We start from the raw sequence: 22,966 nt of genomic DNA on the forward strand, positions 1-22,966 counted from the left end.
TTGGCTCCAGCTGCACCATGTAAAAGTGGCTCAATCTGAGAGAGGCCGATCGTCACGGTAAACGGTGTCAGCGGGACTGAATTTTACACATCAAATTCAAAGGCCGAGTGTCCTGAATTCCTCTGAAAAAGGTTCACTGTTAAAAACGGAATGCATGTTCCTGCACAAAGGTGTCCGATATCTATGGAGGTGACAACAGCAGCAGCTAAAGTTAAGATCACCGACTGGACAAGAAGAAGAAGAAGAAGACAGACAAAATGCAACTAAACTACTACACAGAGACAGAGATCACACCTGCAATCTAAGTTAGAAATTATGTTTAGTTTCAGACGACAAAATCATAAAGAGGGTGTTTGGCCTGATTCAACCTCCACAGATGAATAAAAGTTCCAAACAGGTCATGCCAACTTATGAGACGGAGAGCAAATACAGTTAAAACTTTATGGAATTCATAAACAACTTCCTGCACCTCCTTCTAAAAATACTAAGACCTCACTGAGCTCTCTGGGTCCTGTCTATAAGCAGATACAGAGGATCAACAGACAAAACTATAAATAGGCAGCCAGGATCTCTGCTTCCTTGGAACTTCAGTGTCTGTATCAAACAAAGGCCGTCGCCAGGCGTGGGCCGTGCGTCGCAGGAATCTGAGACGAAGCTACGCAGCATCTGCAGAGCGTCACCCCGAGCGCCGCTGTGACATCGACGCCGCTCGGCATTCCCGTGGCTGTCACGTCAAAAGGCGAGCAACCTTCAGCGATCCACTGAGCAACTTCTCGTTCACATTTTAGCTGCTACTCAGCATTTACAGCCGCGTTTGGCGACTTTCCCCGCAAATCCACGCATCAATCCGGCAACCTTTACTCGACTGAAAGATACAGATGTTCCCTCTGGTGCCAAACTCTGACACTTGTTCTCCAGCTCAATAAGTAACCATCTAAAAATCATTGCTAATATTAGCAGCACACTGTTCTCCTGTAAGCAAGTTAGCCCTCTATTTATTTAAATGGCAAACACTGAATGCTATTTAAGACTTTTATAGCTGCAATTTATCGTTAAAATTACACACTGGAGCCTCCATTGGCAACAACTAACCCTAACAAATAAAAAAACGTTCACACAGCAGGCCCATGTTTACCAGAGCAAGCCACTGACTGGGATAGTTTATAATGAAGGAAAACAAAAGGGAGCAGTGGTGAGCGCAGCTTCGTCTAAAAGTGGATTTCTATTTTCGGGTTATTGTTTCCTCTCAGCGGGTTGACTCTCAGGTGAGGCCGCTATTGCAGCGGTTCCCAAACTTCTCAGACATGGCAACCCCTCACAACCAGCTCATCCCCAAAGATACGCTGAATAGCTTTGACCGTGCAGTCTGAATTTAGTTCTTCAGCTCACGTTCGGCCGTCTCAGCACCCTCGGCCCATCCTCGAGGCACCCCGGGGTCTCGCGGCACTCGCTCTGGGAACCACTGCATTACTGGACTGACATCCTGTATTCTGATCCTGGAATAATGTGTACTCGTTCCAGACTGACAGGTATTCCAGTTCTAGGAATTGAAAACTGCTTATTCATCATTATAGTAGAATTTTAACCAGCTCAAGTGTGTAAATGTAGCGGAAATGAATTTCAGTTGGGGAGCTGCGACACTCCTTTTCCTCTGCTCGACCTCGTTCTTGCTAGCGTTGCGGTTAAAGTGCTGCTTTGAAAAGAAGCATGTGAGAACATTGTGCTTGTGACTGAACTGTCATCATCACATCTATCGCTGTGGCGCCGTTGCTGTGATTTTCTCCTAAATGTGTAGCAGATCTGTGAGTCCTCACTCTCTCCTTGAGCAGTGATGCAGCTCCTGCTCCTCCAAACGTCCAGCAAATTTCAACTGAATTCAGGAAATAAATTGGCTGAAGAAAATGCGAGTGAACGCTTGTTTCCATCCACGGAGCGGAAACAGCTCATCAGTCATGTGAATTGAATATTTCCAACCTCGGAACTTATTTGAAAAAGGTGTTTCCATCTTCCATTAAACATATTAGCTCTTTTCCAAAAGAAGCAAAAAACACCTCAAGCGAGCGTAAAAACTTCTTTGTGAAAATGAGGATGTTTTTTTTTTTTTTTTTCAAAAGGTGCATAAAAATATGGCTACTGATAGCGGAGGTAGCTGATGAGGAGTTTTGGTATGTGCAGCTGACCCACGACCTTCAGAGCTCTGGTTCCCAGCTTCTTCCTCACCGCCAGCCTGCTGAGCTGCTGCAGACTCATGGGGGTGGCTACAGACAGAAAAAAAAATATGTGTTCACAACACACACACACACATGCATAGCTAAAACTTGTCAGCTGACGCACTGATTGGATGATTGGATGTATGAGTGTGCATGAGAGTGACTGATATGTTATTTGGAAAGTACTGTCTGATTGATTGATGTATTTTAATTTAAAGATGCCATTTTGGAAATAGTGTCACCTGTTTCTTACGCTGATCCACCTGTATTTCGAGTTTAGAAACTGCTGGACATTCCTTGTTTCACACTGTGCTCCACTTTCTATATAAAGCTCTGTCACCACAGTCAGGAGGTGTAAATTATCGCCTTCTCATATGCATCCAGTTACGGCGGGTGTCGTAGATGTGGCCAGCTGTATAAGGTAGCATCACGGTTAGCAACAGGTGTCATCTGTCTGAGACTTCCTGGAAGTGAAACGTGATCCTTGCTTGCCATCTGCTGGCGCTACATTGACACTACACTGTCGTACAGGATTGATGTAAACCAGTAGATCTAAATGCTAATGTTTGTTTTCCATGCAGCCCTGACTCTTGTGAATAACTTACTCTCATAAAACTGTAGGCAGGCTGCAGAGGGAGAGCCTGGCGTGGTGTAGTCAACAGGTTTCCGGTTGTGCTGATCTCTGGCGTAGACGTTGGCACCGAACTCCACCAGTATCTCTATCATCTCAACCTGCATGTTTTTAGCAGCGTGGTGCAGCGGAGTCTCATGTAGCCGGGCAGCATTCACTTTAGCACCTAACAGGAAAAGTAGATTAATGTCAACTCTTGACAGATAAGGCTGGTCATATTATTATATTGTTATTGTAAACAAATCTCTTTATTGACAAGAATTAAAATACAGAATACAGCACTTCTTATCCTGAAACCTTCATGAACCTTAAAGCATTTGGCAACTGATGCTTTTGTAAAATGCACCAACCACCTGCAAAATCTGAGAGCAATAAACATACAAACACGAGCTAAATTTAAAGCTGGACAACATCTAGCTTTGCACATTTCTCCATCCTGTTTTGCACTGACACTCACCTGCATTGAGCAGCACTTTAACACAGTCTGTGTGTTCGTTAGCACAAGCCACATGCAGCGGGGTCCCGTAGTAAAGGTCGTACGCCTCCAGACAAGCATCCGTGGCAATCAGGAGCTTCACACAGTCTGAGTTACCTGAATGACAAGATTGTGGCAGAGACTGTTCACTTATAAAAAATGTCTATCCGGCTTAAACTGGTGGGAAGTGGAAAGGTAGAGTATGTGAAGCGAGCTGCGGCACTCACCTCCCACGCAGGCCTCGTGAAGGGGCGAGGCCGTGCGGGAGGTGAGGGCAGGGTTGGCCTTGGCGCCGCGCTCCAGCAAGAGCTTCACACACTCCAGACTGCCAGCCGAACAGGCATCACAAAGCGGGGTGCTCCCATCTACGTTCCTCGCATCAACCTGCGATACATCACATGACACAGGACAGGACTTAAATATCTTCCCACATAATCATAATGTCTAATAACGCTGCCAAACTCCTATCTATGTCTTTACTTTTCCCTACATTTATCTTTTGTTTTGTTCCATCTAAATTCGCTGAATAATCAGAGCATCACAGTCCTGAACTTAATGGTTTACTGTTTTTAATGGATGGAACATAAGAATTCTGTGGGATATTTATGAACTATATTTAAAAAAGTGCCCCCCGTCGCCCTGGTTCACCTGGGCTCCAGCGTCCAGCAGCAGCCGAACACACTGGGCCTGTCCGCGGAGGCAGGCCTCATGCAGCGGCGTGATGGAGTCTACGGCCACGACGTTGACTGAGGCTCCGGTCTGGATGAGGTGCTGCAGCTGGGAGGCCTGGCCGAGGGACGCTGCCTTGTGCACCTCTGTTCTCTCTGACCAGCAGCCTGCAGGGGAACAAGTCACAGCAGAACACACTGTACATGCAGACATGGGTAACAACTCAGTATCATCACCTATTGTTCTTCTAGTATGGTGTGATTGTCTTGTTGAATTTAAGCTACTTTAGGCAGCAAACAAACTGGACGGCACAAACAAGACAAATGTCCTGTACAGGAAGGGCCAAAGTCGTTTCCATCTGCTGAGACTGCAGGAGCTCTGAGGGGGGACAGAAAGAGACTCAACAAACTGGTCAGGAGAGCTGGCCCTGTCCTGGACTGCCCTCTGGACACCATCGAGGAGGTGGGTGAGAGGAGGATGTAAGCCAAGCTGACGCCAATCATGGACAACCCCTCCCACCCCCTGCATGAGTCAGCGGGGGCCTTAAGTAGCTCCTTAAGTAACAGACTGCTGCATCCACTAAGAGGCAACCTCCACAGGCCCTTCAATCCAACAGCTGTAGGATTATTCAACTCCAGCATCACCTAACATAAGACTGTGTTGATGTTGTTCTGATTACACACATCATAAACCTACTGTTTTGCACTAATGTACTTATGCTATTCACCCTGAATCCTTTACTTTTTGTGCAATATTACATATTTTCTTTTACTGTTTTTGTATTTTTCATCTACTGTGCAATACTATTAACACTGTATTAATTATCCGTTTTTATCTGAACATATATTTTTTATACTCTTGGGGCAGCAGTATTCTCATAATCCTGTATATAATATACATAGCTGTTAGTTCTATTTTTTTATTCTGTGTACTTTTTTTATTGTCTATGATTATCGTTCAAATACATTAATTATTGCTATAATGATTGTCTCTTCTCTCACATCCTAAAATAATATTGACAAGAAACACAAACTAAAACAATTTCTAGTAAATGTCCCCTAACATAGTGTAGCTTGAAGATTAGGATTTCTAACATAATTGTTATAATAGATACCATCATGCTTGATAAGTGTGACATGATTATTAACTGTATGTGCAAATAGTTGATACTCATCTTGAATTTTAATTGAACAAAAACATAGTCGGCCGGTATGTTGAGTACATATGTAGTATATATTATACTACATGCTGTAGATGTTGTCATCACCGTATACTTCCAGTGTCTTCTTCTCATATTACTCGAAGAGTTTTCTGTCACAAAGCTATTTATACACACATTTTGTAGTGATGCAAAAATGTAAAAAGGTGTAAGAAAAGCCAATAGCAACAATAGCAAACTACAATACATATATTAGAGTTGTAGGTAACAGTAATATCTACAGTAAAACATGCCGGCTGGGGCTAGCTTACGCTCGCTAGCTCATTAGCTTGCCCGACAGTCCGACCATACATGCAGACGTCAAACTGGGTCAAGATCTGAAAAGGCGACACTCTCACCGGCCATGTCGTCTTTACTTCATACTCACCGATGTCTCCAAAGAAATATGGACGAGCATTTTCAATTTCCATCCTTCCTCTGTTCTCTCCACGAAGAATTTACAACGTTAGCGCTGAAACAGCGGCTCGAGATGTTTGTAAACAGCCGCGTCCTGGTAATGTTTACATGCGGCAGAAGTCACGTGACATACCTGGAACTCGAAGTGCATGCTGGGATTTGTAGTGTTTATACCAAATACGTTATTTCACGATCCGAGAAGAACGCAATAAATATTTATTCTACGACAGGATAAATAATACTACATAATACAAATTATATTAGAATACAAGGACATGTACATAATCCAAGCAGCAATGATGGCATCATCATGAGTCACATGACATGCCTTCCAGAAATATGGTGGAAACATAACATATTTTAAATTATATATAGATATGCTGTCCATGATGCTCCTTGTTAGAGGTGTTGGATTTAAAATCAAACATGAGTCTCTCACACAGGTTTAGAAATCCATTCACTCCAGTGATGTGGGATGGTCACAGTACTGGAGGTAGCTGTGGATGCGGTGGGATATGTCCAGCTGACCTATGACCTCTGAGGCTCTGGCACCCAGCATCATCCTCACAGCGATTCTACAAAGCTGCTGCAGGCTCAGGGGATTACCTGTCGAGAAGAAGAGGTTTTCATAAGCCATGTTATCATGGTTCAAATGCAGAACTGAGAAAAGGAAAAGGCTGCTGACAGCTCTCTGAAGCAGTGAATGAACTTACTTTCATAAAAGGTGAGGCAGGTGTGAGCGGGAGACGCAGGTGTTGTGTAGTCTACAGGCTTTCTACCCATGTTGTCACTGGCGTAGACATTGGCTCCAAACTCCACCAGCAGCTCGACCATGTCCACCATGTTGACTCGTGCTGCGTGGTGCAAAGCTGTCTCGTGGAACTTGACTGAATTAACTTTGGCACCTGCAGGAAGTTGACATGAGCTTAGGCCTGTTTGTTTTATGGATTCATTACAGCTGAAATGATCTGACTGTTTTGGTAAACCTTGTAGTTGTGATGAAATAAAATCCACCCTAATACAGTGCTTTTACAGATGACATTAAATTCCATATTACTGGGCTTTTGCTTAGTGGTGTATTTTGTGTTTGTCTCAAAGAGAAAGGGACTCTGTTGAGAGCTGTCATGCCGCTGTCATTCAACAATCTTACACTATGAAATGTGTCATAAAAGAGGCACAGAGACTCATCTCTACACCTAACAGACCAGAATGCAATGCAGCCACACAGCCACTTTTTTATTAAATTGTGTGATTTCAGTAAAGAAGTAATTCATGAATTCTCAACTTGAAAAATGCGTAATTTGTCGCTCATTGCTGCTGAATTTTTCCAAGGTATAACATAAGGATTTAAAATGATCTTGTCAATTGTACAGACACAAAGAATGATTCATATGTTGTAATTTCCAAACTTCACATAAGCCCATTGTAATTGCATCATTCAGATAATTTGGAAGAGAACAACACTGATGTCTAGTGACTGAAATTAAGAGACCTAATTACAATAGTCTGTTTAATAAAAAAGGTCAAAGTAATGTATGTTTTCACGATTGAACGTTTTGAGCGAATTAAGTGTAAAATCACACTTGTATCCTCGTCACTGCAGGACAATAAAGTGTTCATGCCACTGTCACAATAAATGTAAAGGGACGTGGAAATGTGCTCCAGTGTAGATGTCAAAGAAGACTTTCCTCTGGCTTTTCTATCATTAGTCTATCCATCTTTCTAACATTCACTAAGTTTTCAAACTGCTTTTCATCTTACACACAGCTGGTTGCAACAGCCTGCAGGTGTCTTGTCTGTGTGCAGTGTGGGAAATCAGTAACAAACAGAATTAAATGATGCAGGCAGGGAGAAAAATGACACCACCATTCATAACTTTATCGAATAATAATACAGATGTCTTTCATACTATTTTTCAGTTTTTAGGGATGCATTCGTTCTTTAACACACTCTCTGACCTGCAGTCTTGTTGCTGACCTGCATTAAGCACCTCCTTGACACAGGCAATGTGTCCTTTGGCACATGCGATGTGGAGGGGTGGACCGAAGTGGACATCATATGCCTCGAGCTTGGCACCACTGGCTATCATCAACTTCACCACTTCAACATTACCTGGGAGGAAGTAAAGTTCAGCTGACAGCGAAGATGTCTGATGGGGTACGACTGGTCAAACCCGGTCTTATTGCTGCTGAAGGTTTACCTTGTATGCAGGCCTCGTGGAGGGGCGAGGCGGTGAGAGCTGTGAGGGAGGGGTTGACTTTAGCTCCGTACTCTAAAAGCATCTTGGCACACTCCAGGCTGCCAGAAGCACAGGCGTTACACAGAGGAGTGCTGCCATGGATGGTCCTTACATCCACCTGGAAGAACCACGGAGACAGTTCCCATTTTATTCTTTCCATACAACTTTAGATTATTGTCAACACAATAATGGCAGATGTTACTCTTCTTTGGGAACTGTCTCAGTGTTCTCTGTTTTGATCTAAGTAATGTTTCTTTGTTAATTACAGTGTGTCAAAGAGGCAGTGACTCAAATCCACAGAAACCTTTAAGAACATAGGCTGCTTTGCAAAGCTATCACTTATTCTGTATTAGATTGCATCGCTCAATACCGCTGCTCATGATAAGGTGTTCCAATTTATTTGCACATTTTATTTCGCCATATCTACTCAGTTCACGTTCGGTCCTCCACAGTGGAAGTTGGACCATGCAGTTTTATCCCACCTGGGCTCCAGCTTCCAGCAGCAGCCGGGCACAGTTCGGACGAGCTTGTATGCAGGCTTCATGAAGCGGAGTGATGTTGTCCACCGTCACCATGTTGACGGATGCTCCACTTTCTATCAGCTGTTTCAGCTGCAGGGCCCTGCCGTGGGACGCTGCTTCATGCAGGGCAGTCCGGTCTGCCCACAAACCTCATTCAGACCATAACACATAAACAGCACTTTTACAATTATATGGGTACAATGAAAGTTCTTTTTTTTTCTTTTTTTTTTTAAATATATATACTTGCACAAGTTAACAAAGTTTTTCACGAAGCTGTTTTTTATGTACTGCATCAAACCCTATTTACCTTCAACTGTATTACAGACATTAGTGTTTGCACTGTTTAAAATTCAGGTGAATGTTCATTAAAAAAAAATCTTAAACGTTAGCTTTGCCTTGTTTTAACTGGTGGTGCAAAAAAATATTTCACCCTGCATGCTAGGCAAGAAGAAGAAGAAGAAGAAGTAGAAGAAGAAGAAGAAGAAGAAGTGCTAGCTAAATAACTATTGATAGCCGTGATAGCAACTCTTTACTTCTCAGCTAAAGCAGTTTCTGTATATACAAATTTCTTTATATTCGTTAACGTGTGTTTGTGCTGTTTCTTCACCTTAATAAAATGTTGTGACTGTTAATACTACATTGAATATTCTGTACTGTGTATTACAATCATGGTCGGCACAGTTTTCGTATGGTTGTTATGTCGGTTTAGACATGACACAAAAACAAAGTGTCACGAGCACAAACTTTTTGCTGGCGTATATGCTGTTGTTAAAATTATCAACAGGGCTCACCGGTATCGCAAAGAAACGAACGGCGTGCAGGTGTCATTTCCATGTTTTACCGGTAAAACACTTCGTGCTGGGCTCAGGCAGAAGCAGGCAGCTCACGATATTAGCTTAAGTCGCTAGTGTCGAATGGAGAGGCAGCATAGAATTGTGGGAGTTGTAGTTGTACTGGTGTGAGAGTTCCTGCTGCTGCCACTTGTAATTAAGTCCCCAGTACAGGTGTGACATGACACCTCAGCTCTGTAGTAATACACAGCACAGGAACATAAAGATGTGTAGTAATGCTAAAACATGTATTACATGTCATAATGAAGCTGTTTTTGGATTGTGGCTGGAATTTCCAACTGCAAGTAAAATGTTCCTATTTGTCATAAATCAAAAGTCTGACCAAGTCTGCAGCTTCCCCAAAGCACACCTGAATGTCCTGATGCGGCAGTTTTGAAGGTGCTTGCTTCACTGCACTGCTATGGTCGCAGGCTACAAAAATCAAAAACCCACAACTGTCAATAAATAACCTCTTATTTTGCTGAAGTCAATCAGTGTTGGTTCATCTTGGGCCTCATCATCGCTTAAAAGCTGCTGTGAGCAGCAGAAATCTAGAGCTTCATTTCGCTTGTGTTGCACACATTCACCATTCATTACACACAAACACTGAACTGCAGGAACAAATGGATTAAAAATCAAACACGCCTTTGGTTTTTGACAAAGTTGTTTTTACTTTGCAGTACAGAAATCATTTGAGCCCAAGATGTTTGTTTTTTTTAAAGTTGTTCACAACAGAGGATTTCACAGGGCTCTCATCAATTCAATACTGCTGCAGTACACATTTGGTCCTTCTTAAGCAATTACAGTCAACCATACTTCCATTTATCTGCTGTTAATGCTCAGGTCATCCATCATTTTGCATAATACAGGAACTAATATATCTCCTCTGATGCGTTGTAGTAAATCAAGCTGTTGAAAACAGGTTCAGGTGGTTTATGCTGGACTCGCGCTCTTGTGGCTTGGTTTATGGTATGTCTGGCTGTGCTGGAGGTTAGACAAGAAAGGGGTTAAAAGGACTCAATAATATCAAGCCCACACACCCTGGTAACCACTTTATTTTCGCAAAATCTTACAATATAATGAGCTGAGGTGCCACCTCGCATGGCGGTCTGCCATTGCTGGGCCGGAAAAGTGCTTGAGGACCACTGAGCTACTCATGATTTCTTTCAGACGCACAAATCCAAGTCACCTCTCTCACCCTGACATGAAAAAACACCTGCAGAGACTAAATAACTGATGTTTGGATATTCTATACCTTCCAAACGCCTTTATTAAAATGACAGAAAGACTTGCCCTCCCAAAACACACAACTCTGATGGATACTTTTGATTATGAATCATTTGATTTGGCATCTTTGGACTAAGCATCATCTGAACACGATGAAGCAGAAGAATGTAGGGTATTACTGTGTATCAGGCATAACAATTATTTAGTGCAACAACCCTCTGAATGTGATTTGAAAAGCACAGCTCCCTCCCTGAACCCTTTCCAACAATACTATATCATATCTCTCTATGTATCATGAACTTCCTCAATGGGCAAACCATACTTGGAAAAAAATCAGCCAGCCCACTGGTGTGTACGTTTTTTGTGTAGGTTTTCTATTTTTAAGATTTCAGTTGTCGGCAGCGTTGTCTTTGATAATCAGGAGTGTTGCGGACACTTCGCCTCTACTCTGCGGCGTCGCCGAAGATGTCCTGCTTCTTGCGCTCCATCTCGGCAAAGTCAAATTCCGAGCCCGTCATCCTCCGGTAGATGTCCTTGATGTCGTCACAGGTGGTCTCAAAGTGAGTCGTGGCGTCATATGAACGGGAGATGAAAATCTAGAGAGGACAAAACAAGGCAAAACTGTCAAAGAAGCCTTTTAATTAGAGCATTCTTTCAGTGCACGAGGACAAAGACGTCTGGGCCAGATTTCATAGTTTTGATTCTAAAATGATGTCTGAAGACAATAAAAGAAAAACAAACTAAAAGAGAAAAAGTTTACATAAGCCCAGTGCTAATTCTCTACTAAACTACAACAGATATTTTTTAAAGATGGAAGGAAACAGACAGACAGACAGAAAAGCTTTCTGAGGAGGATATTTTTCTGACATAACTTTCCCCGTTCATACACGGCAGTGCAACAATGGCATGTTCTTGCATAACAGCAACAGCTGAGGCAAATTAATCATTATATTACATGTAAAACCCACCATTACATGCATGATTGATCTAAATCTAATCCCTATGACTGTTTCTGTGACCTGGTCTGGCACTGTGCGATGTAGCAATGTTGTGTGTTACATGTAGTATGAGGGATTTTTGGGAATATTTACTTGACGTTATTTTTTGCATGTTTTAACCCATGTAAGACAAATCACATATACTTTACATTAAAACCTTTGTTCTGAGAGCATTCCACACCTTTCAGGACTGATTTCACTGGTTGGCCTTATAGATAAAAAATATGGATGTATGGATGAAAGATCATCAGTTTCACCAGGACTGGGCTGCTGACTTTTTTGTTTTTTGGGGGTATTTTTATGCTTTTATTATTACAGATTTGGTAGTAGAGAGATGTCAGGAAATGAGGGGGAATGACATGAAACAAAAGGTCCCTGGATGGACACAAACTGGGAGCTCACAGTTGATGCGTCACCAGCTCAGCTCTCAGGGACATTCAGTGATAACAGATGTATTAACTGGGACACGTAAAATCATATTTCACAACTGATTAATGCATCATTTACTGAATGAAACATCCAAAAACTGTGAAACATGCTCATCACAGTTTGAAGAGCTCAAAGTGACATCTTCATAAAACTGGAACCAGCAAATGTTTGTCATTTCTGCTTGAAAAATGACTGAAAAGATTAATCAATTTTCCAAATAGTTGGCATATCGGTCTCTAACTGACGTGACGAGCTGCGGCTCAGCTATCAATGCTCCAGAGGTGCCGTTTTAGGTGATTAAAATATTGATGAGATGAGAACAGTGTGAAAATAGCCAGTAATCGAAGTTCAATTGACTTGTTGTAAATGGGTTAAAACGCGCATCAACAGTGGTACGGCCCTTTAAGTGCCATCTCATCCCGCTGATCATACCTGGCTGTCGGCGCCCATGTCAGTGGGTGCATACTGGTCACTAATGCTGACAAACTTCTGATCGATGGGCTCCAGCAGGTCCAGGGCCGGCTTGATCTCTTTCTCAGGGTCGCTCGTCTCCACCGTGGTGCTGGCGATGGCGATATATTTACCCTTTGCTGCCACGTTGTGAGCAAAGGAGATCAAACAAACGTAGATGTCTAGAAACAGAAAGAATAAAGTCAACGAGGGATGCACGGTATGGATTTTTCTGATTTTTCTATGCTGATAACCAATAAATCCGTGCCTTTCATGGCTGACACTGAGTCTACCACAGCGTCGATACGCTTGGCTCTGTAGTCTACACAGCATGGTTCTGCCCAGCTGCAGGAGTTACTCTTACCTTGATTCAAAGTTTCTCTGTGCCTGTCTGCAATATGACATCTTCAAGATGCATTTTATTTAAAATAAAAAAAAAGAAATCTGCTTGTTTCCTTTGGTACTCACCGTGCTTCCTGTTGACCTGATACTGGGGGATGATGATCTGGCAGGAGTTGACATCGCCGGTGTTGCTGATGGGGTGACTCAAGATGCAGATGGCTCGGACCACCTGGCCCACTTTGGTGGCACGATCCATGGCGTAGCTGGGGTCACAGATCAGTTGCTTGCACCTGGCAATCTATGGGGGAGGGGCAAACAAAGACAAATGTCAGAGGTCATGGGCGACTGTGCGGACTTTTTTTCCTCCATAATGCTTCATGAGAAGAGTGCATCGAGCCAAGTAGTTTATAAGATGATACAAGGAATTAGTCAAATAAACTAGTGAGAGCTGGCACAGCCTTGTGTGGTCAATATTTTCCATGGAAATAACTCAGGTTTTCATTTCCCCCTACGCAACAAAACATGCTGGAATTCCCAGCATCAGCTGGAATTGACAGTTAGCTCTAATGATGACAGCATGTCACTACAGAAGCTTCCAGTTTCTGTGAAGTCAAGTATCGCATATAATGTCTCAAAGGGCTTCACGGGCCACTCGAATGACAGGTGTTTAACACAGGAATCCAAACAAAACGCCCACCTCTCCCTTAGACTTCACGCCCACCACCTTCCCATTCTCCATCACGATCTCCTCTATGGGCTTGTCCAACATATACGTCCCACCATAGATGGCACTCAGCCTGGGATAGAAGCACAATGTGAGACGTCACTTCCCATCATCAAAACATATGACCTGAGCCAATGACAGTGAGCTATATGAAACTATAAATTGAATATAATTCAATATTAACAATGCAACACAAGATTATGTTTAACACTGAGTCTATTAGTTGTCTATTGAAATGATTTTCCACATGCACAGTTAGTGGAACCTTTGGTTGTAACAGCTTACCTGGCAAATCCTTGTGGCAGCTCTCCCAGGCCGTACAGTGGATAGAGGTACGGGCTTTTGCCATATCTGGCCAGAGACTCACTGTAAAGCTTTATCCTGTTTATCGTTTCAATGCAAGGCTGATCCAGGTAACTGAGGAGAGAGAGGTGGATCATTTAAAACTCTACAAACTTCACTGTTCAACAAGGCTGGTGGACATGACATCACATTGTGTGTGATATATTCCTGTCATGGAAGTAGAAAGACCACTGACTCGTCTGTGCGGTAGAGGGCGAGGGAGTGGCCGGTGAATTCCAAGACATCCTGGCTCAGGCTAAACTTTTTGAAAACGTCCCTCATGGTGGTCTTGTTGGGGTCGACATCCTCCATGGTTTTGGGGTCCTTCTCGTCGAAGTTGGCGATGAAGCTCAGGAACTTTTTGAAGCGTCGTTTCTCAAACAAGCCCATCAAACCTTTAGGAGAGTTCAGACGTTGAGTGGACCCATGTTGAAAACATCAATGTTATATGCAACAAGCAACCAACAGTGTTAAAGGCTAGAGCCAAACAACATTGCGAGTCACTTGCACTGCATCCTCCAATAACTTACTAGATGCCAGAGCCTCAGTCTCAGTAGAGGGGACTTTATAGATTTTGCCTCCCTTGTACACGAAGCTGCCTTCAATCACTTTGAAATCCAGGTAGCGGGTCACCTGTGTGATCAGCAGCATGCGCACCAGCTGACCTGAGAGAAGGAGACGCAAACATCAGCACTGCTTTCACAAAAACAAAATGAGGATGTTACTTCTTTCCTGGAACCATTTATCAAGTATAAGCATTGTAACTTTAGCCCCATCGTTGACATTTTTAGCTGCAGTTAGGCCTGTCATGATAACTATATTGTGGACACAGGGGCACCCCGACAGCTGTGGTGTGCGCCCCATGGAACAAGGCTGTGTCCTTAAAGGATAACTTTCATTTATTTTTACAACCTGGACTTTATTTGTAGCATTAAATACACCCATTTACTCACCCAGACAACTTTGGTGGCATTTGGAGTCGTTTTGAAGAAATTAGCCCCAGAGGAGCGGCGCGTATATCCGTGTAATGCGAGTAATTGGGGCATCCATGCGCAGCCTCTATAAACACATAATCTGCAGCGAAACCCATTCATATTCCAATATTTTGTTATGATATGCTGGTGCTATTCCCCTCTGAGCCCTCTAGACAACTACCTCTGACGTGGATGTTGTCATTCCCGAACGCCAGGCGCTGCGAGCAGCCAGCCACAACACGGCTGACTCTGCGGCGGTCGGCTACGAATACGCAATAACGAACCACAGCTGTGCCAAACTACAGCTAAACTAGCCGACCGCCGGCTCAGAGGGGAATAGCACCAGCATATCATAACAAAATATTGGAATATGAACGAGTTTCACCGCAGATTATGTGTTATACAGAGGCTGCGCATGGATGCCCCGAGTACTTGCATTATACGGATATACGCGCCGCTCCTCTGGGGCTAATTTCTTCAAAACAACTCCAAATGTCACCAAAGTTGTCTGGGTGAGTAAATGGTCATATTTAATGCTACAAATAAGGTCCAGGTTGTAAAAAAACGAAAGCTATCCTTTAACATAGCAGCCTGGATTGTGATAAAATTTACATAGATAAATAAATTGATGTGGACAGATCTAACAGCCTATCACACAGCAGAAATTAACACGACAACATGCAAGTACGAGCCCATTTCCAAAGGCACAACAGTGTTTTGAGAGACCACTGAACCACTGAGAGGAACCAATGATGTGTATTGTACACTCTCATAGCTGTGTGACAGCATGCTGTATGTACACTCGTCTCACCAGACCCCTTTTTTCAATTAGAGTTAAAGTGAGACCACCCAGCAATCGATCACAAGTCAGCCTTTCTGAGCTATTAAGCATTAAAACATTAAACATTGTTCACATCAAATGAGACATACTGCAGATATTTCTTTGGCACTTTGCAGGCACTCTGCACCCGAATGTCTTTTGGTTTAAGTCGCAAGCTAAAGCAGCATGTGATACACAGGTGAGTGATCTAAGTTTACCGTTGGCCATAAGGAATTTAGGGATGAGGTCCACATTCCAATCCCGGGTTTTTCCCATTGACTCAGGAGGTTTGCCAGGAAGGTTGAAGCGCTTGTAGAGCTGAAGGGAGACACAGAAACAGACTTCACTCACAAGCTACAGCCACCAACTTATACTAGACGATCGCAGGACTACACACTTGTGCTGGGTGTTGATACGTATGGCTGACCTAAACAATACTGAATTGTCTAAACAATAATCATATAACTTAACAGACTATTACAGCCTTTAGATGTTTACCACAATTCCACACGGTCTGCAGTTCCTGCTTCCTTCTGACCACATTTCAAACCAGGTTAACCTCCCCACTGTCGCTACGTCAGGCCAGCAGGGTCAGACATCTACTTACGTCTTCGAGAGGCGTGATGGAGGCACTCTCAGCTCCGTAGTAGGTGTTGCGGTCCATGTGCAGAACCTTCTTCCCCTTCACTGACATGATGCCTGATAGAATGCATTCCTGTTGGGAGAAAACACAACAGAAGAGGAATCAGACCAAGATCAACAGGATGCTGGAAAACCCACAGCAGCGCCTCCCACTCAGCTCGTACCAACATGCACACATGCATCTTTGGAATACGTTAACAATGAGACATGTGCTGTTAACAGTCTATGTTTTAAGGGCAATTTAGAGGTTAAACATCTTAACACCACTATGATCAGGTTGTTAACGCATTTTGAAACCCATACAGCAAACAAACAATAGTGGCAAGCCATGAAGCTGTTTGAGGTTTACAGATTAATCCAACAGATTGAGAATGGCGAGAGAGAGAGCTGGATTATGCTTATCAATGGCAGGAGAAACTGTCATGGCTGGACTGCAGTGACACTAACACTGGATTATGTGTGTTGTAAAAAGCTTCATGTGCTGGCGCCTTGTAATGCAGTTTGTCTAGTTGTTGAAAATAATCGTACATTTAGGGGTGCAACAGGTGCCTAATAGTTAAGGCACGTGCCACATATCCACAACATCTCCGGTTTGAGCCAAGACGCTGTCTAAAAATGGCTGAAACTTGTAAGTTAGCACTTAAGGTGACTAAAACCGGTTACATGTGTCTATACTGCAGCACCAACGAAGCTATGAATCCAACATCTCTGGATATGCATGACCACTGCAGACAACGCTGCAAATCAATGAACTGGACTTCGTTATGACATATTGGATACACAGGGCATCATCATAGTGGTTAAGATGCATGCCTCTATACTATGGACTGTCACACAATCATCTATGCGATGTGAAGTACATGGGTTTGTCAGGCATTGAAATTCACTGGAATAACCAAAAAGAGACTCTATGTATTCCCCAGAGTTACTGTGTTTATATTCTTTTCATCACTTTGTCATAGAGTGACAGATTGGCTGCACATGTTCATATACATTTAAATCCTACTCATGTTTCTCTCACTTGAAGTGGCTTTAACGTAAAACATAACTATGAATGGATCCTCAGCTCTGTGATGGCTCACTCAGATCTCCACTCTGGGACACAAAAGCCTGGAGAGACAATATATGAAACTATGTTTGAGGTTGACTGAACCAAGACTATAACCAGACATTGGTGTATCCAATAAATCAGCTCTGACACACCCAACACAGTGTCTGACTTGCTTCTGTGGAGCGTGGAGGATGATTATAGCTTCCACTGGGCTGTCAGTCTCAGAGGCTGGGTAATGGAGAGAGAAAAGGTGTGTGTTTGCCAGAGTCTGGAATTCCCACAGACCGATGGCCTTAATACGATTAAAGCAGCTGGTTTGTAGATCCGAGAACATAGTATGTGCGTCATGTGACTGAGTGGGTTTTACTCTAAAACAAGTTTTACTACTGAATGCAACACTGGTACAATGCGTCCACAGTGATTACGTGGTACAACTGGTTTCTCACATTCAAAAAAAACACAACACTCCATCATACTTCATACTTCCCACTGCGTGATGTCACCTACACGACTGACTGCTGGTGATCAAGGAGACCAATAACTATTTAATGATTATTTACTCAAATACTTCACTTCAGTAATTCCTTACATTTTCCCCTACTTTATACTCTTTATTTTGGAGGTTACTGTAGTTACTGTACATACAACTTAAGGGACAGCACTCGTGTTGGAAACCGGTAGACACTGTTCTACCATTGCAGGGTATGTGCTTACTGAGCAATCCAGCTGAGGGCAGCTAGCTACAATTAGCAGAAGATAGCGGTTCTTTAACAACAAGTAAGCTATCTGTCCATCAGGGAACTCCTTAAGCCACAGAGAGTTCAGGCGGAGCAGCCAGAAGATATTTCAGAGTCCTGGTTGGAGATGCTGTAAATCACCTCACTATGACAGTGGTGAGCCTGAACCTGTCTCAGATGGGTCTAAGAGGAAGGCACAAATAGGGGTTTTTTTTTTATAGGGTTATCCTTTTATGCAAGAGCCAGCGCTGTGGCGTGTTTCGTTTATTGTGTTGCTGCAGCTTTTCAAAACATGAGTGTGGCATACGTGCATTCATTTTTAAAGTGCGAACATGAGCGATAATCTGAAATCTTCTGAAAACACTGCAACGGTTAGGTTGACTGCACCTGTGGGCAACCTAAATTTAAGCAAACCTCTAATCGCGCCCCAGTGACATACGTACTTCTCTACATCCTGCAACAGTCAAACTAGCTTCTGCATAGGTGCACTCCCAAAATAACACAAGCCCCAGTGAAATACGATCGTGTCTATTTGTAAATGTCGGGGTTTCATCTCCTGTATGATCTTGCGATGCCGTTGACTTGAAGGACATACAGTCAGCCTACAGATAAATCTGTGGAAGAGACAGAGCAGTTCCGATGTGTCACTGTCACTCCTTTCAGGTGACATGTGACTGAAGCAAACCTGCTGCCGCTTATATAAATACAGGCTTTGACACAGAGCCGGGGGCAGCCTAGTCATCACTACTACTGCCAGATTGTAGTGGCTGTGCTGACAAAGAGGAAAACACACTGATCCAGCGTACAGTCAGGCAGAAAATTAAGGCAGTATAACACACAGGGAGCAGAGGTGCACTGCCAGTTCAATTTTTAACATGCAGGACCCATAAAAATCCGAGTGAGGCTGAGAGGCAGCAAAGTCGAGCACAGAACGCAAGAGCCGGATGTGTGTCTGCCATTCAAAAAGATACAATCACATGACAGAACATCACAATCAGAGCATGACAGCACTGGCTTTGATTCTGCAACACTGAAAATTATCAACGCACTTTCAAATGTTTCGAGTCACAAGAATGTGACGGACTTTAACCCACTGGGCTCACAGGATCAACGGAGCTGAGAAATTACATAAAACCACCATTCTGGTTTTCTCAGAGGAGGAAGTTCAGAGCTGGAAAAATCAACCAATTAATTAAGCAAAAATGGAACAAATTCTCTGTTTCCAGATTCTCTGATGTGGGAATTTGCTTCTCGTTCCTGCTTTATGTTGTTGTAAACTGAGCATCTCTGGGTTTTAGAGTGTTTGTTGGGAATCAACATGGGCTCTGGAAAATTGTGACAGGTATTTGTTCCCCATTTGCTTACAAAGTACAATCAATCACTTTGTTTTTATCCTGTACTATATAGTACAAAATTCACCTGTAGTTTGCCATAGTGCACTTTTTACTTCACCATATTCTACCTAGTTGCATGATGGATTAAAGGTCTACACTCAAAACATGTGATAAGCTTATTAAATTAGAGAGCAATGTGCTGGCCTCAGACAAATTTAGATTTTTATGACTATAGTAATGCAAATCTACATGTTTTATAAAGTTTTTTGAGCAATGAGTGAAACTGCCACATGAAGTGAGCTTATTTATTATATAGAGAGTGAAGGCAAGCATTGTGTCCCATTTCCTTTCCTTTAACACCACTTCCTCTTTCAAAGGGCACAAAGATAGCAAAAACTGTTTACTTCTTACTGGAGAATGCAAAAGTAACAGCACTGTGAAAACAATTTGCAATTGTACTTTATATACTTCAGTATGTGTAGCTTCATAATAAGGAACAATTATCTTTATCATAGTGACCTGTCCGTTATTTTGCTGACTCGTGTAGAAAATGCCAAAACAAAAGCTAAAAATATTCAGAATCACAATTTCCTACAGTCTATCTTGAAATCTGTCTCACCAACAGTCCAAAACCAAAATATATTCAGTTCGCTATCACATCAGATAAAGACGTGCAACAAATCCTCGTCTAAGAAGCCGGGACCAGACAAGATTTGGAATTTTTGCTTGAACACTGCCTTCAAGATAAATTGATTATTAAAATATTTGCCAAATAACATAACAATTGCTTCATCTGTATTTTACAGCTCTATTTCTTGACTAAGATTTTGTCTTAAGAACTTTTACTTTTGGTACACTATCGACAGTTTTTCCTTGGGTAAGTTCAAGATTTGTTCGTATATTCCTCACTACCGGTGATGATTTTGCATCAGTCATCGCAGATGTGGCTGATGTAAAATCATCAGTGCAGCCTCTGTGCATTCCTGAACTCACAACCGCCTTGACCACAGAAACGCCACCTATTCGCTTCTCTCACCGACAGGCAACAAACTGCTTACTTGGGATCACCAAGCGTATCATAATGTGAACCAGCCTGCTTTTAGGTACAGTCGGATATCTTGTGCCAAGCCACTCCCCTCATGTGACATTAGTAGTGGACAGATGGGAAACTCCATCCCCCAACCACTTAACCAATCGAAAAGGCCCTACAAACAAAGGCCAAACTAATGATCTCCATTCTCAACAAACAGGACCACAACAAATTCATTTTGAGGTTTAAATATTGTATAAAAAGGTGACTTAGGCTAAAAGATAAAAAAAAATTAGACGCCATTCTCTACTAACATAATCCAGTGTGAGTAAAATGATTTACACAGAGTATGTTAGAACCACACTGTTAACGATTTTGATTGCAGGCCTGTTAGAATTGTGTATAATCTGCCGAGTTAGCAGACACGGCGGTGCTGGTGTGTAGCGCATAAGTGGACGCTGTGACATGTACAGAAGTGAAGTCCCTGCTTTGCATAACAGAATCAAAATCATGTGAAACTACAGAGCCACATTCTGCAGACCTTTTTAGGCTGCCCTGGTAGGCAGTCGAGCTCTGACTGAGCTTCCAGAGTACTTACAGCGTGCTTTCGGTTCCTCAGCCTTGGTGGAACCACACCCAAATGTGAGCTACATCAACACCCTGCCCACCAAGATTTAACCAAGCCCCTTTCTGCTCCGAGCCTGCAGCAAAGCACTCTGCAAGTCAGTGTTTGCTGCGTTTGAAATGGCAATTTATAGAAAAATGAACAAGGCTGTGTTAAGTCAAAGATAATATCTGCATTACAGCTGTGCACTAAAGTTCTCCAGACTAAGAACAGTCCAGGAACTGCAGTGAATTTAGCACATTGGGGTTGACAGGAAGCGGCTCGTTGGCCTTCCATGTCACGCTTCAGACACGTAGTGACAGCAAGTCAGGAGGACTGTTAGAACAATTCTGTCCGTTACGCTACGGCATCGTTAATGCTAACAAAGTTCATTTCCGGGTAAACAAACCCTACGATCGCTCATAAACTGCCACCGCACATTCTGCTGGATCAGCTTTTTAGGCTTTTTAGTGTAAAAGTTAAAGGGACGCCAGAAGTTCAACTTCAAGTTACACGTTAACAACCTATTGCTTAAGTTTCTGACTGTTACAGAGTCCAAAGTAATCCAGCTATTCTGGATTAGCGGTCAATCCGTTATTTTCCCCAACTGTCTTCTCGTTTAAATTATTAAAAGTGCTGAAGCTTCGTTAACTTCGCAACAATTAGCTTTACTTTTACGTTTAGAGCGCTTCGTTTTACTCCCCCCTCCTGTTGAGCTCACCGCACGGACCGGCGCAGAGCGGAAACTTAAGATTGCCTGAGTTAGTTAGCCGCGTACTGTAACGATTACTTTTATAAAATGTTAGTAGCTAACGTAACCTCGGCTAAAATTATACTATGACTAAGATTAAGTCAACAGCCGAGTTAACAGGCACCGTGCGCGAGAGATCGGTGACGCTGACACGTCGTACTTTTGTTGTTAGCAGGCTAATTACTTAGCTTAATTTAGGTCGGCTACCGTTAGCAGACTAATGATCAGCGTATAATCTTATCTTGACTAAGAAAAGCTGCCTGAACTGGCGCCCAACTTCCAAATAACCGGCTAAGTAACGAGGTTCAGTCCATTCGGAACCGACAATATACTTACTAACCACAGTCTAACCACAGCCGAAGAGATCGAACTTATCTTGTGTAACAGGTATCTTTAATCTTTCCTTGCATTTAGAGTAAATGCATATAGCATAGTGCTAACAGCTAGCATTAGCTACTTTGCTCAGTTTCTATTAAGTAACAGGTAGTCACTCACTCTCGGTTAGCGGCTAAGCTAGCTACTTAGCGCTTGCCCTGCTGATTAGGCCCTTTAGCTCAAAGCCGAACTGTCAACCGCTAACGTTGGTAACAGGTTGCAAATCTTTTCCGCGCTGTAGACAGCGTCGTTGGATTCTTTCTCACCGTAAGCCCTGTGCCCAGCACGATAACGTCGTATTCTTCATTCATTTTTCCAAATCTTTACTCCTCCGATCCTCAATATCGGGAAAGAAGAAAATGGAGATCCGCGGGGCTGGAAATGTGAAGGGGCTGCGGTTCAGCGTCAGGCGCCTCGGGGGGCGTGGCTTCTCTGCTGTCAATCATTTGGAAGACCAGGCGCAAAGTTTCCGGTTGAAAACTTCGCAGGCCTACCTGAGAGGAAGGAGTTCGAACATAGAAGGACGTAAACATGGAGGAGGGCAGCCAAAATGCCAAGAGAGACCAGGAACTGCCAGTTGACGTGTTATGAGATACAACTTTGCCATCAGTTCATTTAGAAGCCTCTTCCTGTTTTGTATATTTAATGTTTCCTGTAGCGTTTCATTACTCCCACCCTTCATTTTTAATCAGTGATCCCTCTCACTCAATTTGTTTACCCATTTCATTTCTACAAGAGGAATAATGTACCAGGAACTCATCATCGTCTCATATGAGGAACTACACTAACAAATAGTGTAATGATGTGTACTGCAGTGTAGTCTCACTTCACTATTTGTGTTGCCAGGATGGATTTTATTCAAGCGTGACACACCTGCTTAGTAAAGCCAGTGGCATTCATGAAGTATGCAGCAGTAATTCTTACTCATGTCCTTAGTTAGTCTGTG

General features: G+C 42.9%; 3 protein-coding genes across 4 annotated transcripts; all 3 read right to left on the minus strand.

Moving 5' to 3' along the window:
• Positions 1-2,063: 2,063 nt before the first annotated feature.
• Positions 2,064-5,698, minus strand: asb13a.2 (ankyrin repeat and SOCS box containing 13a, tandem duplicate 2). 2 transcript variants are annotated; one of them, XM_041964011.1, is made up of 6 exons: positions 5,572-5,698; positions 3,965-4,152; positions 3,544-3,700; positions 3,299-3,433; positions 2,816-3,007; positions 2,064-2,258 (listed from the first exon to the last, which is right to left on the minus strand). In XM_041964011.1, the coding sequence occupies exons 1-6, from the start codon at positions 5,612-5,614 to the stop codon at positions 2,131-2,133; spliced, it is 843 nt and encodes a 280-aa protein (XP_041819945.1). In that variant the 5' UTR covers positions 5,615-5,698; the 3' UTR covers positions 2,064-2,130. The 2 variants fall into 2 exon arrangements, with proteins under 2 accessions (XP_041819945.1, XP_041819944.1); XM_041964010.1 differs by lacking the exon at positions 5,572-5,698 and having other exon boundaries at positions 3,965-4,342.
• A 219-nt stretch (positions 5,699-5,917) lies between these two features.
• asb13a.1 (ankyrin repeat and SOCS box containing 13a, tandem duplicate 1) lies at positions 5,918-9,247 on the minus strand. Its single transcript, XM_041964233.1, has 6 exons — positions 9,152-9,247; positions 8,322-8,509; positions 7,801-7,957; positions 7,578-7,712; positions 6,314-6,505; positions 5,918-6,206 (listed from the first exon to the last, which is right to left on the minus strand). Exons 1-6 carry the CDS (start codon positions 9,192-9,194, stop codon positions 6,058-6,060), a joined length of 864 nt encoding a protein of 287 aa, XP_041820167.1. The 5' UTR covers positions 9,195-9,247; the 3' UTR covers positions 5,918-6,057.
• A 602-nt stretch (positions 9,248-9,849) lies between these two features.
• Positions 9,850-22,444, minus strand: gdi2 (GDP dissociation inhibitor 2). The gene is made up of 10 exons (XM_041963779.1): positions 22,287-22,444; positions 16,104-16,211; positions 15,715-15,814; positions 14,233-14,367; positions 13,899-14,097; positions 13,646-13,777; positions 13,334-13,433; positions 12,763-12,934; positions 12,277-12,476; positions 9,850-11,013 (listed from the first exon to the last, which is right to left on the minus strand). The coding sequence occupies exons 1-10, from the start codon at positions 22,329-22,331 to the stop codon at positions 10,861-10,863; spliced, it is 1,344 nt and encodes a 447-aa protein (XP_041819713.1). The 5' UTR covers positions 22,332-22,444; the 3' UTR covers positions 9,850-10,860.
• Positions 22,445-22,966: the final 522 nt, after the last annotated feature.

This window comes from Chelmon rostratus, chromosome 22 (genome assembly GCF_017976325.1).
Source record: "Chelmon rostratus isolate fCheRos1 chromosome 22, fCheRos1.pri, whole genome shotgun sequence".
NCBI classification, from domain to species: Eukaryota; Metazoa; Chordata; class Actinopteri; order Chaetodontiformes; family Chaetodontidae; genus Chelmon; species Chelmon rostratus.

Bases quoted from the DNA above. Each gene is read 5' to 3' on its own strand.
- asb13a.2 (XM_041964010.1), bottom strand. From the start codon at position 4,198: ATGTCTGCATGTACAGTGTGTTCTGCTGTGACTTGTTCCCCTGCAGGC. The intron at 3,434-3,543 runs GTGAGTGCCGCA...CTTGTCATTCAG, and splicing joins TCACGAGGCCTGCGTGGGAG to GTAACTCAGACTGTGTGAAG. The intron at 3,008-3,298 runs GTGAGTGTCAGT...TTTTCCTGTTAG, and splicing joins TAAAGTGCTGCTCAATGCAG to GTGCTAAAGTGAATGCTGCC.
- asb13a.1 (XM_041964233.1), bottom strand. From the start codon at position 9,194: ATGGAAATGACACCTGCACGCCGTTCGTTTCTTTGCGATACCG. The intron at 7,713-7,800 runs GTAAACCTTCAG...ACTTCCTCCCAG, and splicing joins CCACGAGGCCTGCATACAAG to GTAATGTTGAAGTGGTGAAG. The intron at 6,207-6,313 runs GTAAGTTCATTC...TCTTCTCGACAG, and splicing joins CTGCCTCACCTTTTATGAAA to GTAATCCCCTGAGCCTGCAG.
- gdi2 (XM_041963779.1), bottom strand. From the start codon at position 22,331: ATGAATGAAGAATACGACGTTATCGTGCTGGGCACAGGGCTTACG. The intron at 14,368-15,714 runs GTAAACTTAGAT...TCCTTCTCTCAG, and splicing joins TAAATTCCTTATGGCCAACG to GTCAGCTGGTGCGCATGCTG. The intron at 13,434-13,645 runs GTAAGCTGTTAC...CTTCTATCCCAG, and splicing joins CTGCCACAAGGATTTGCCAG to GCTGAGTGCCATCTATGGTG.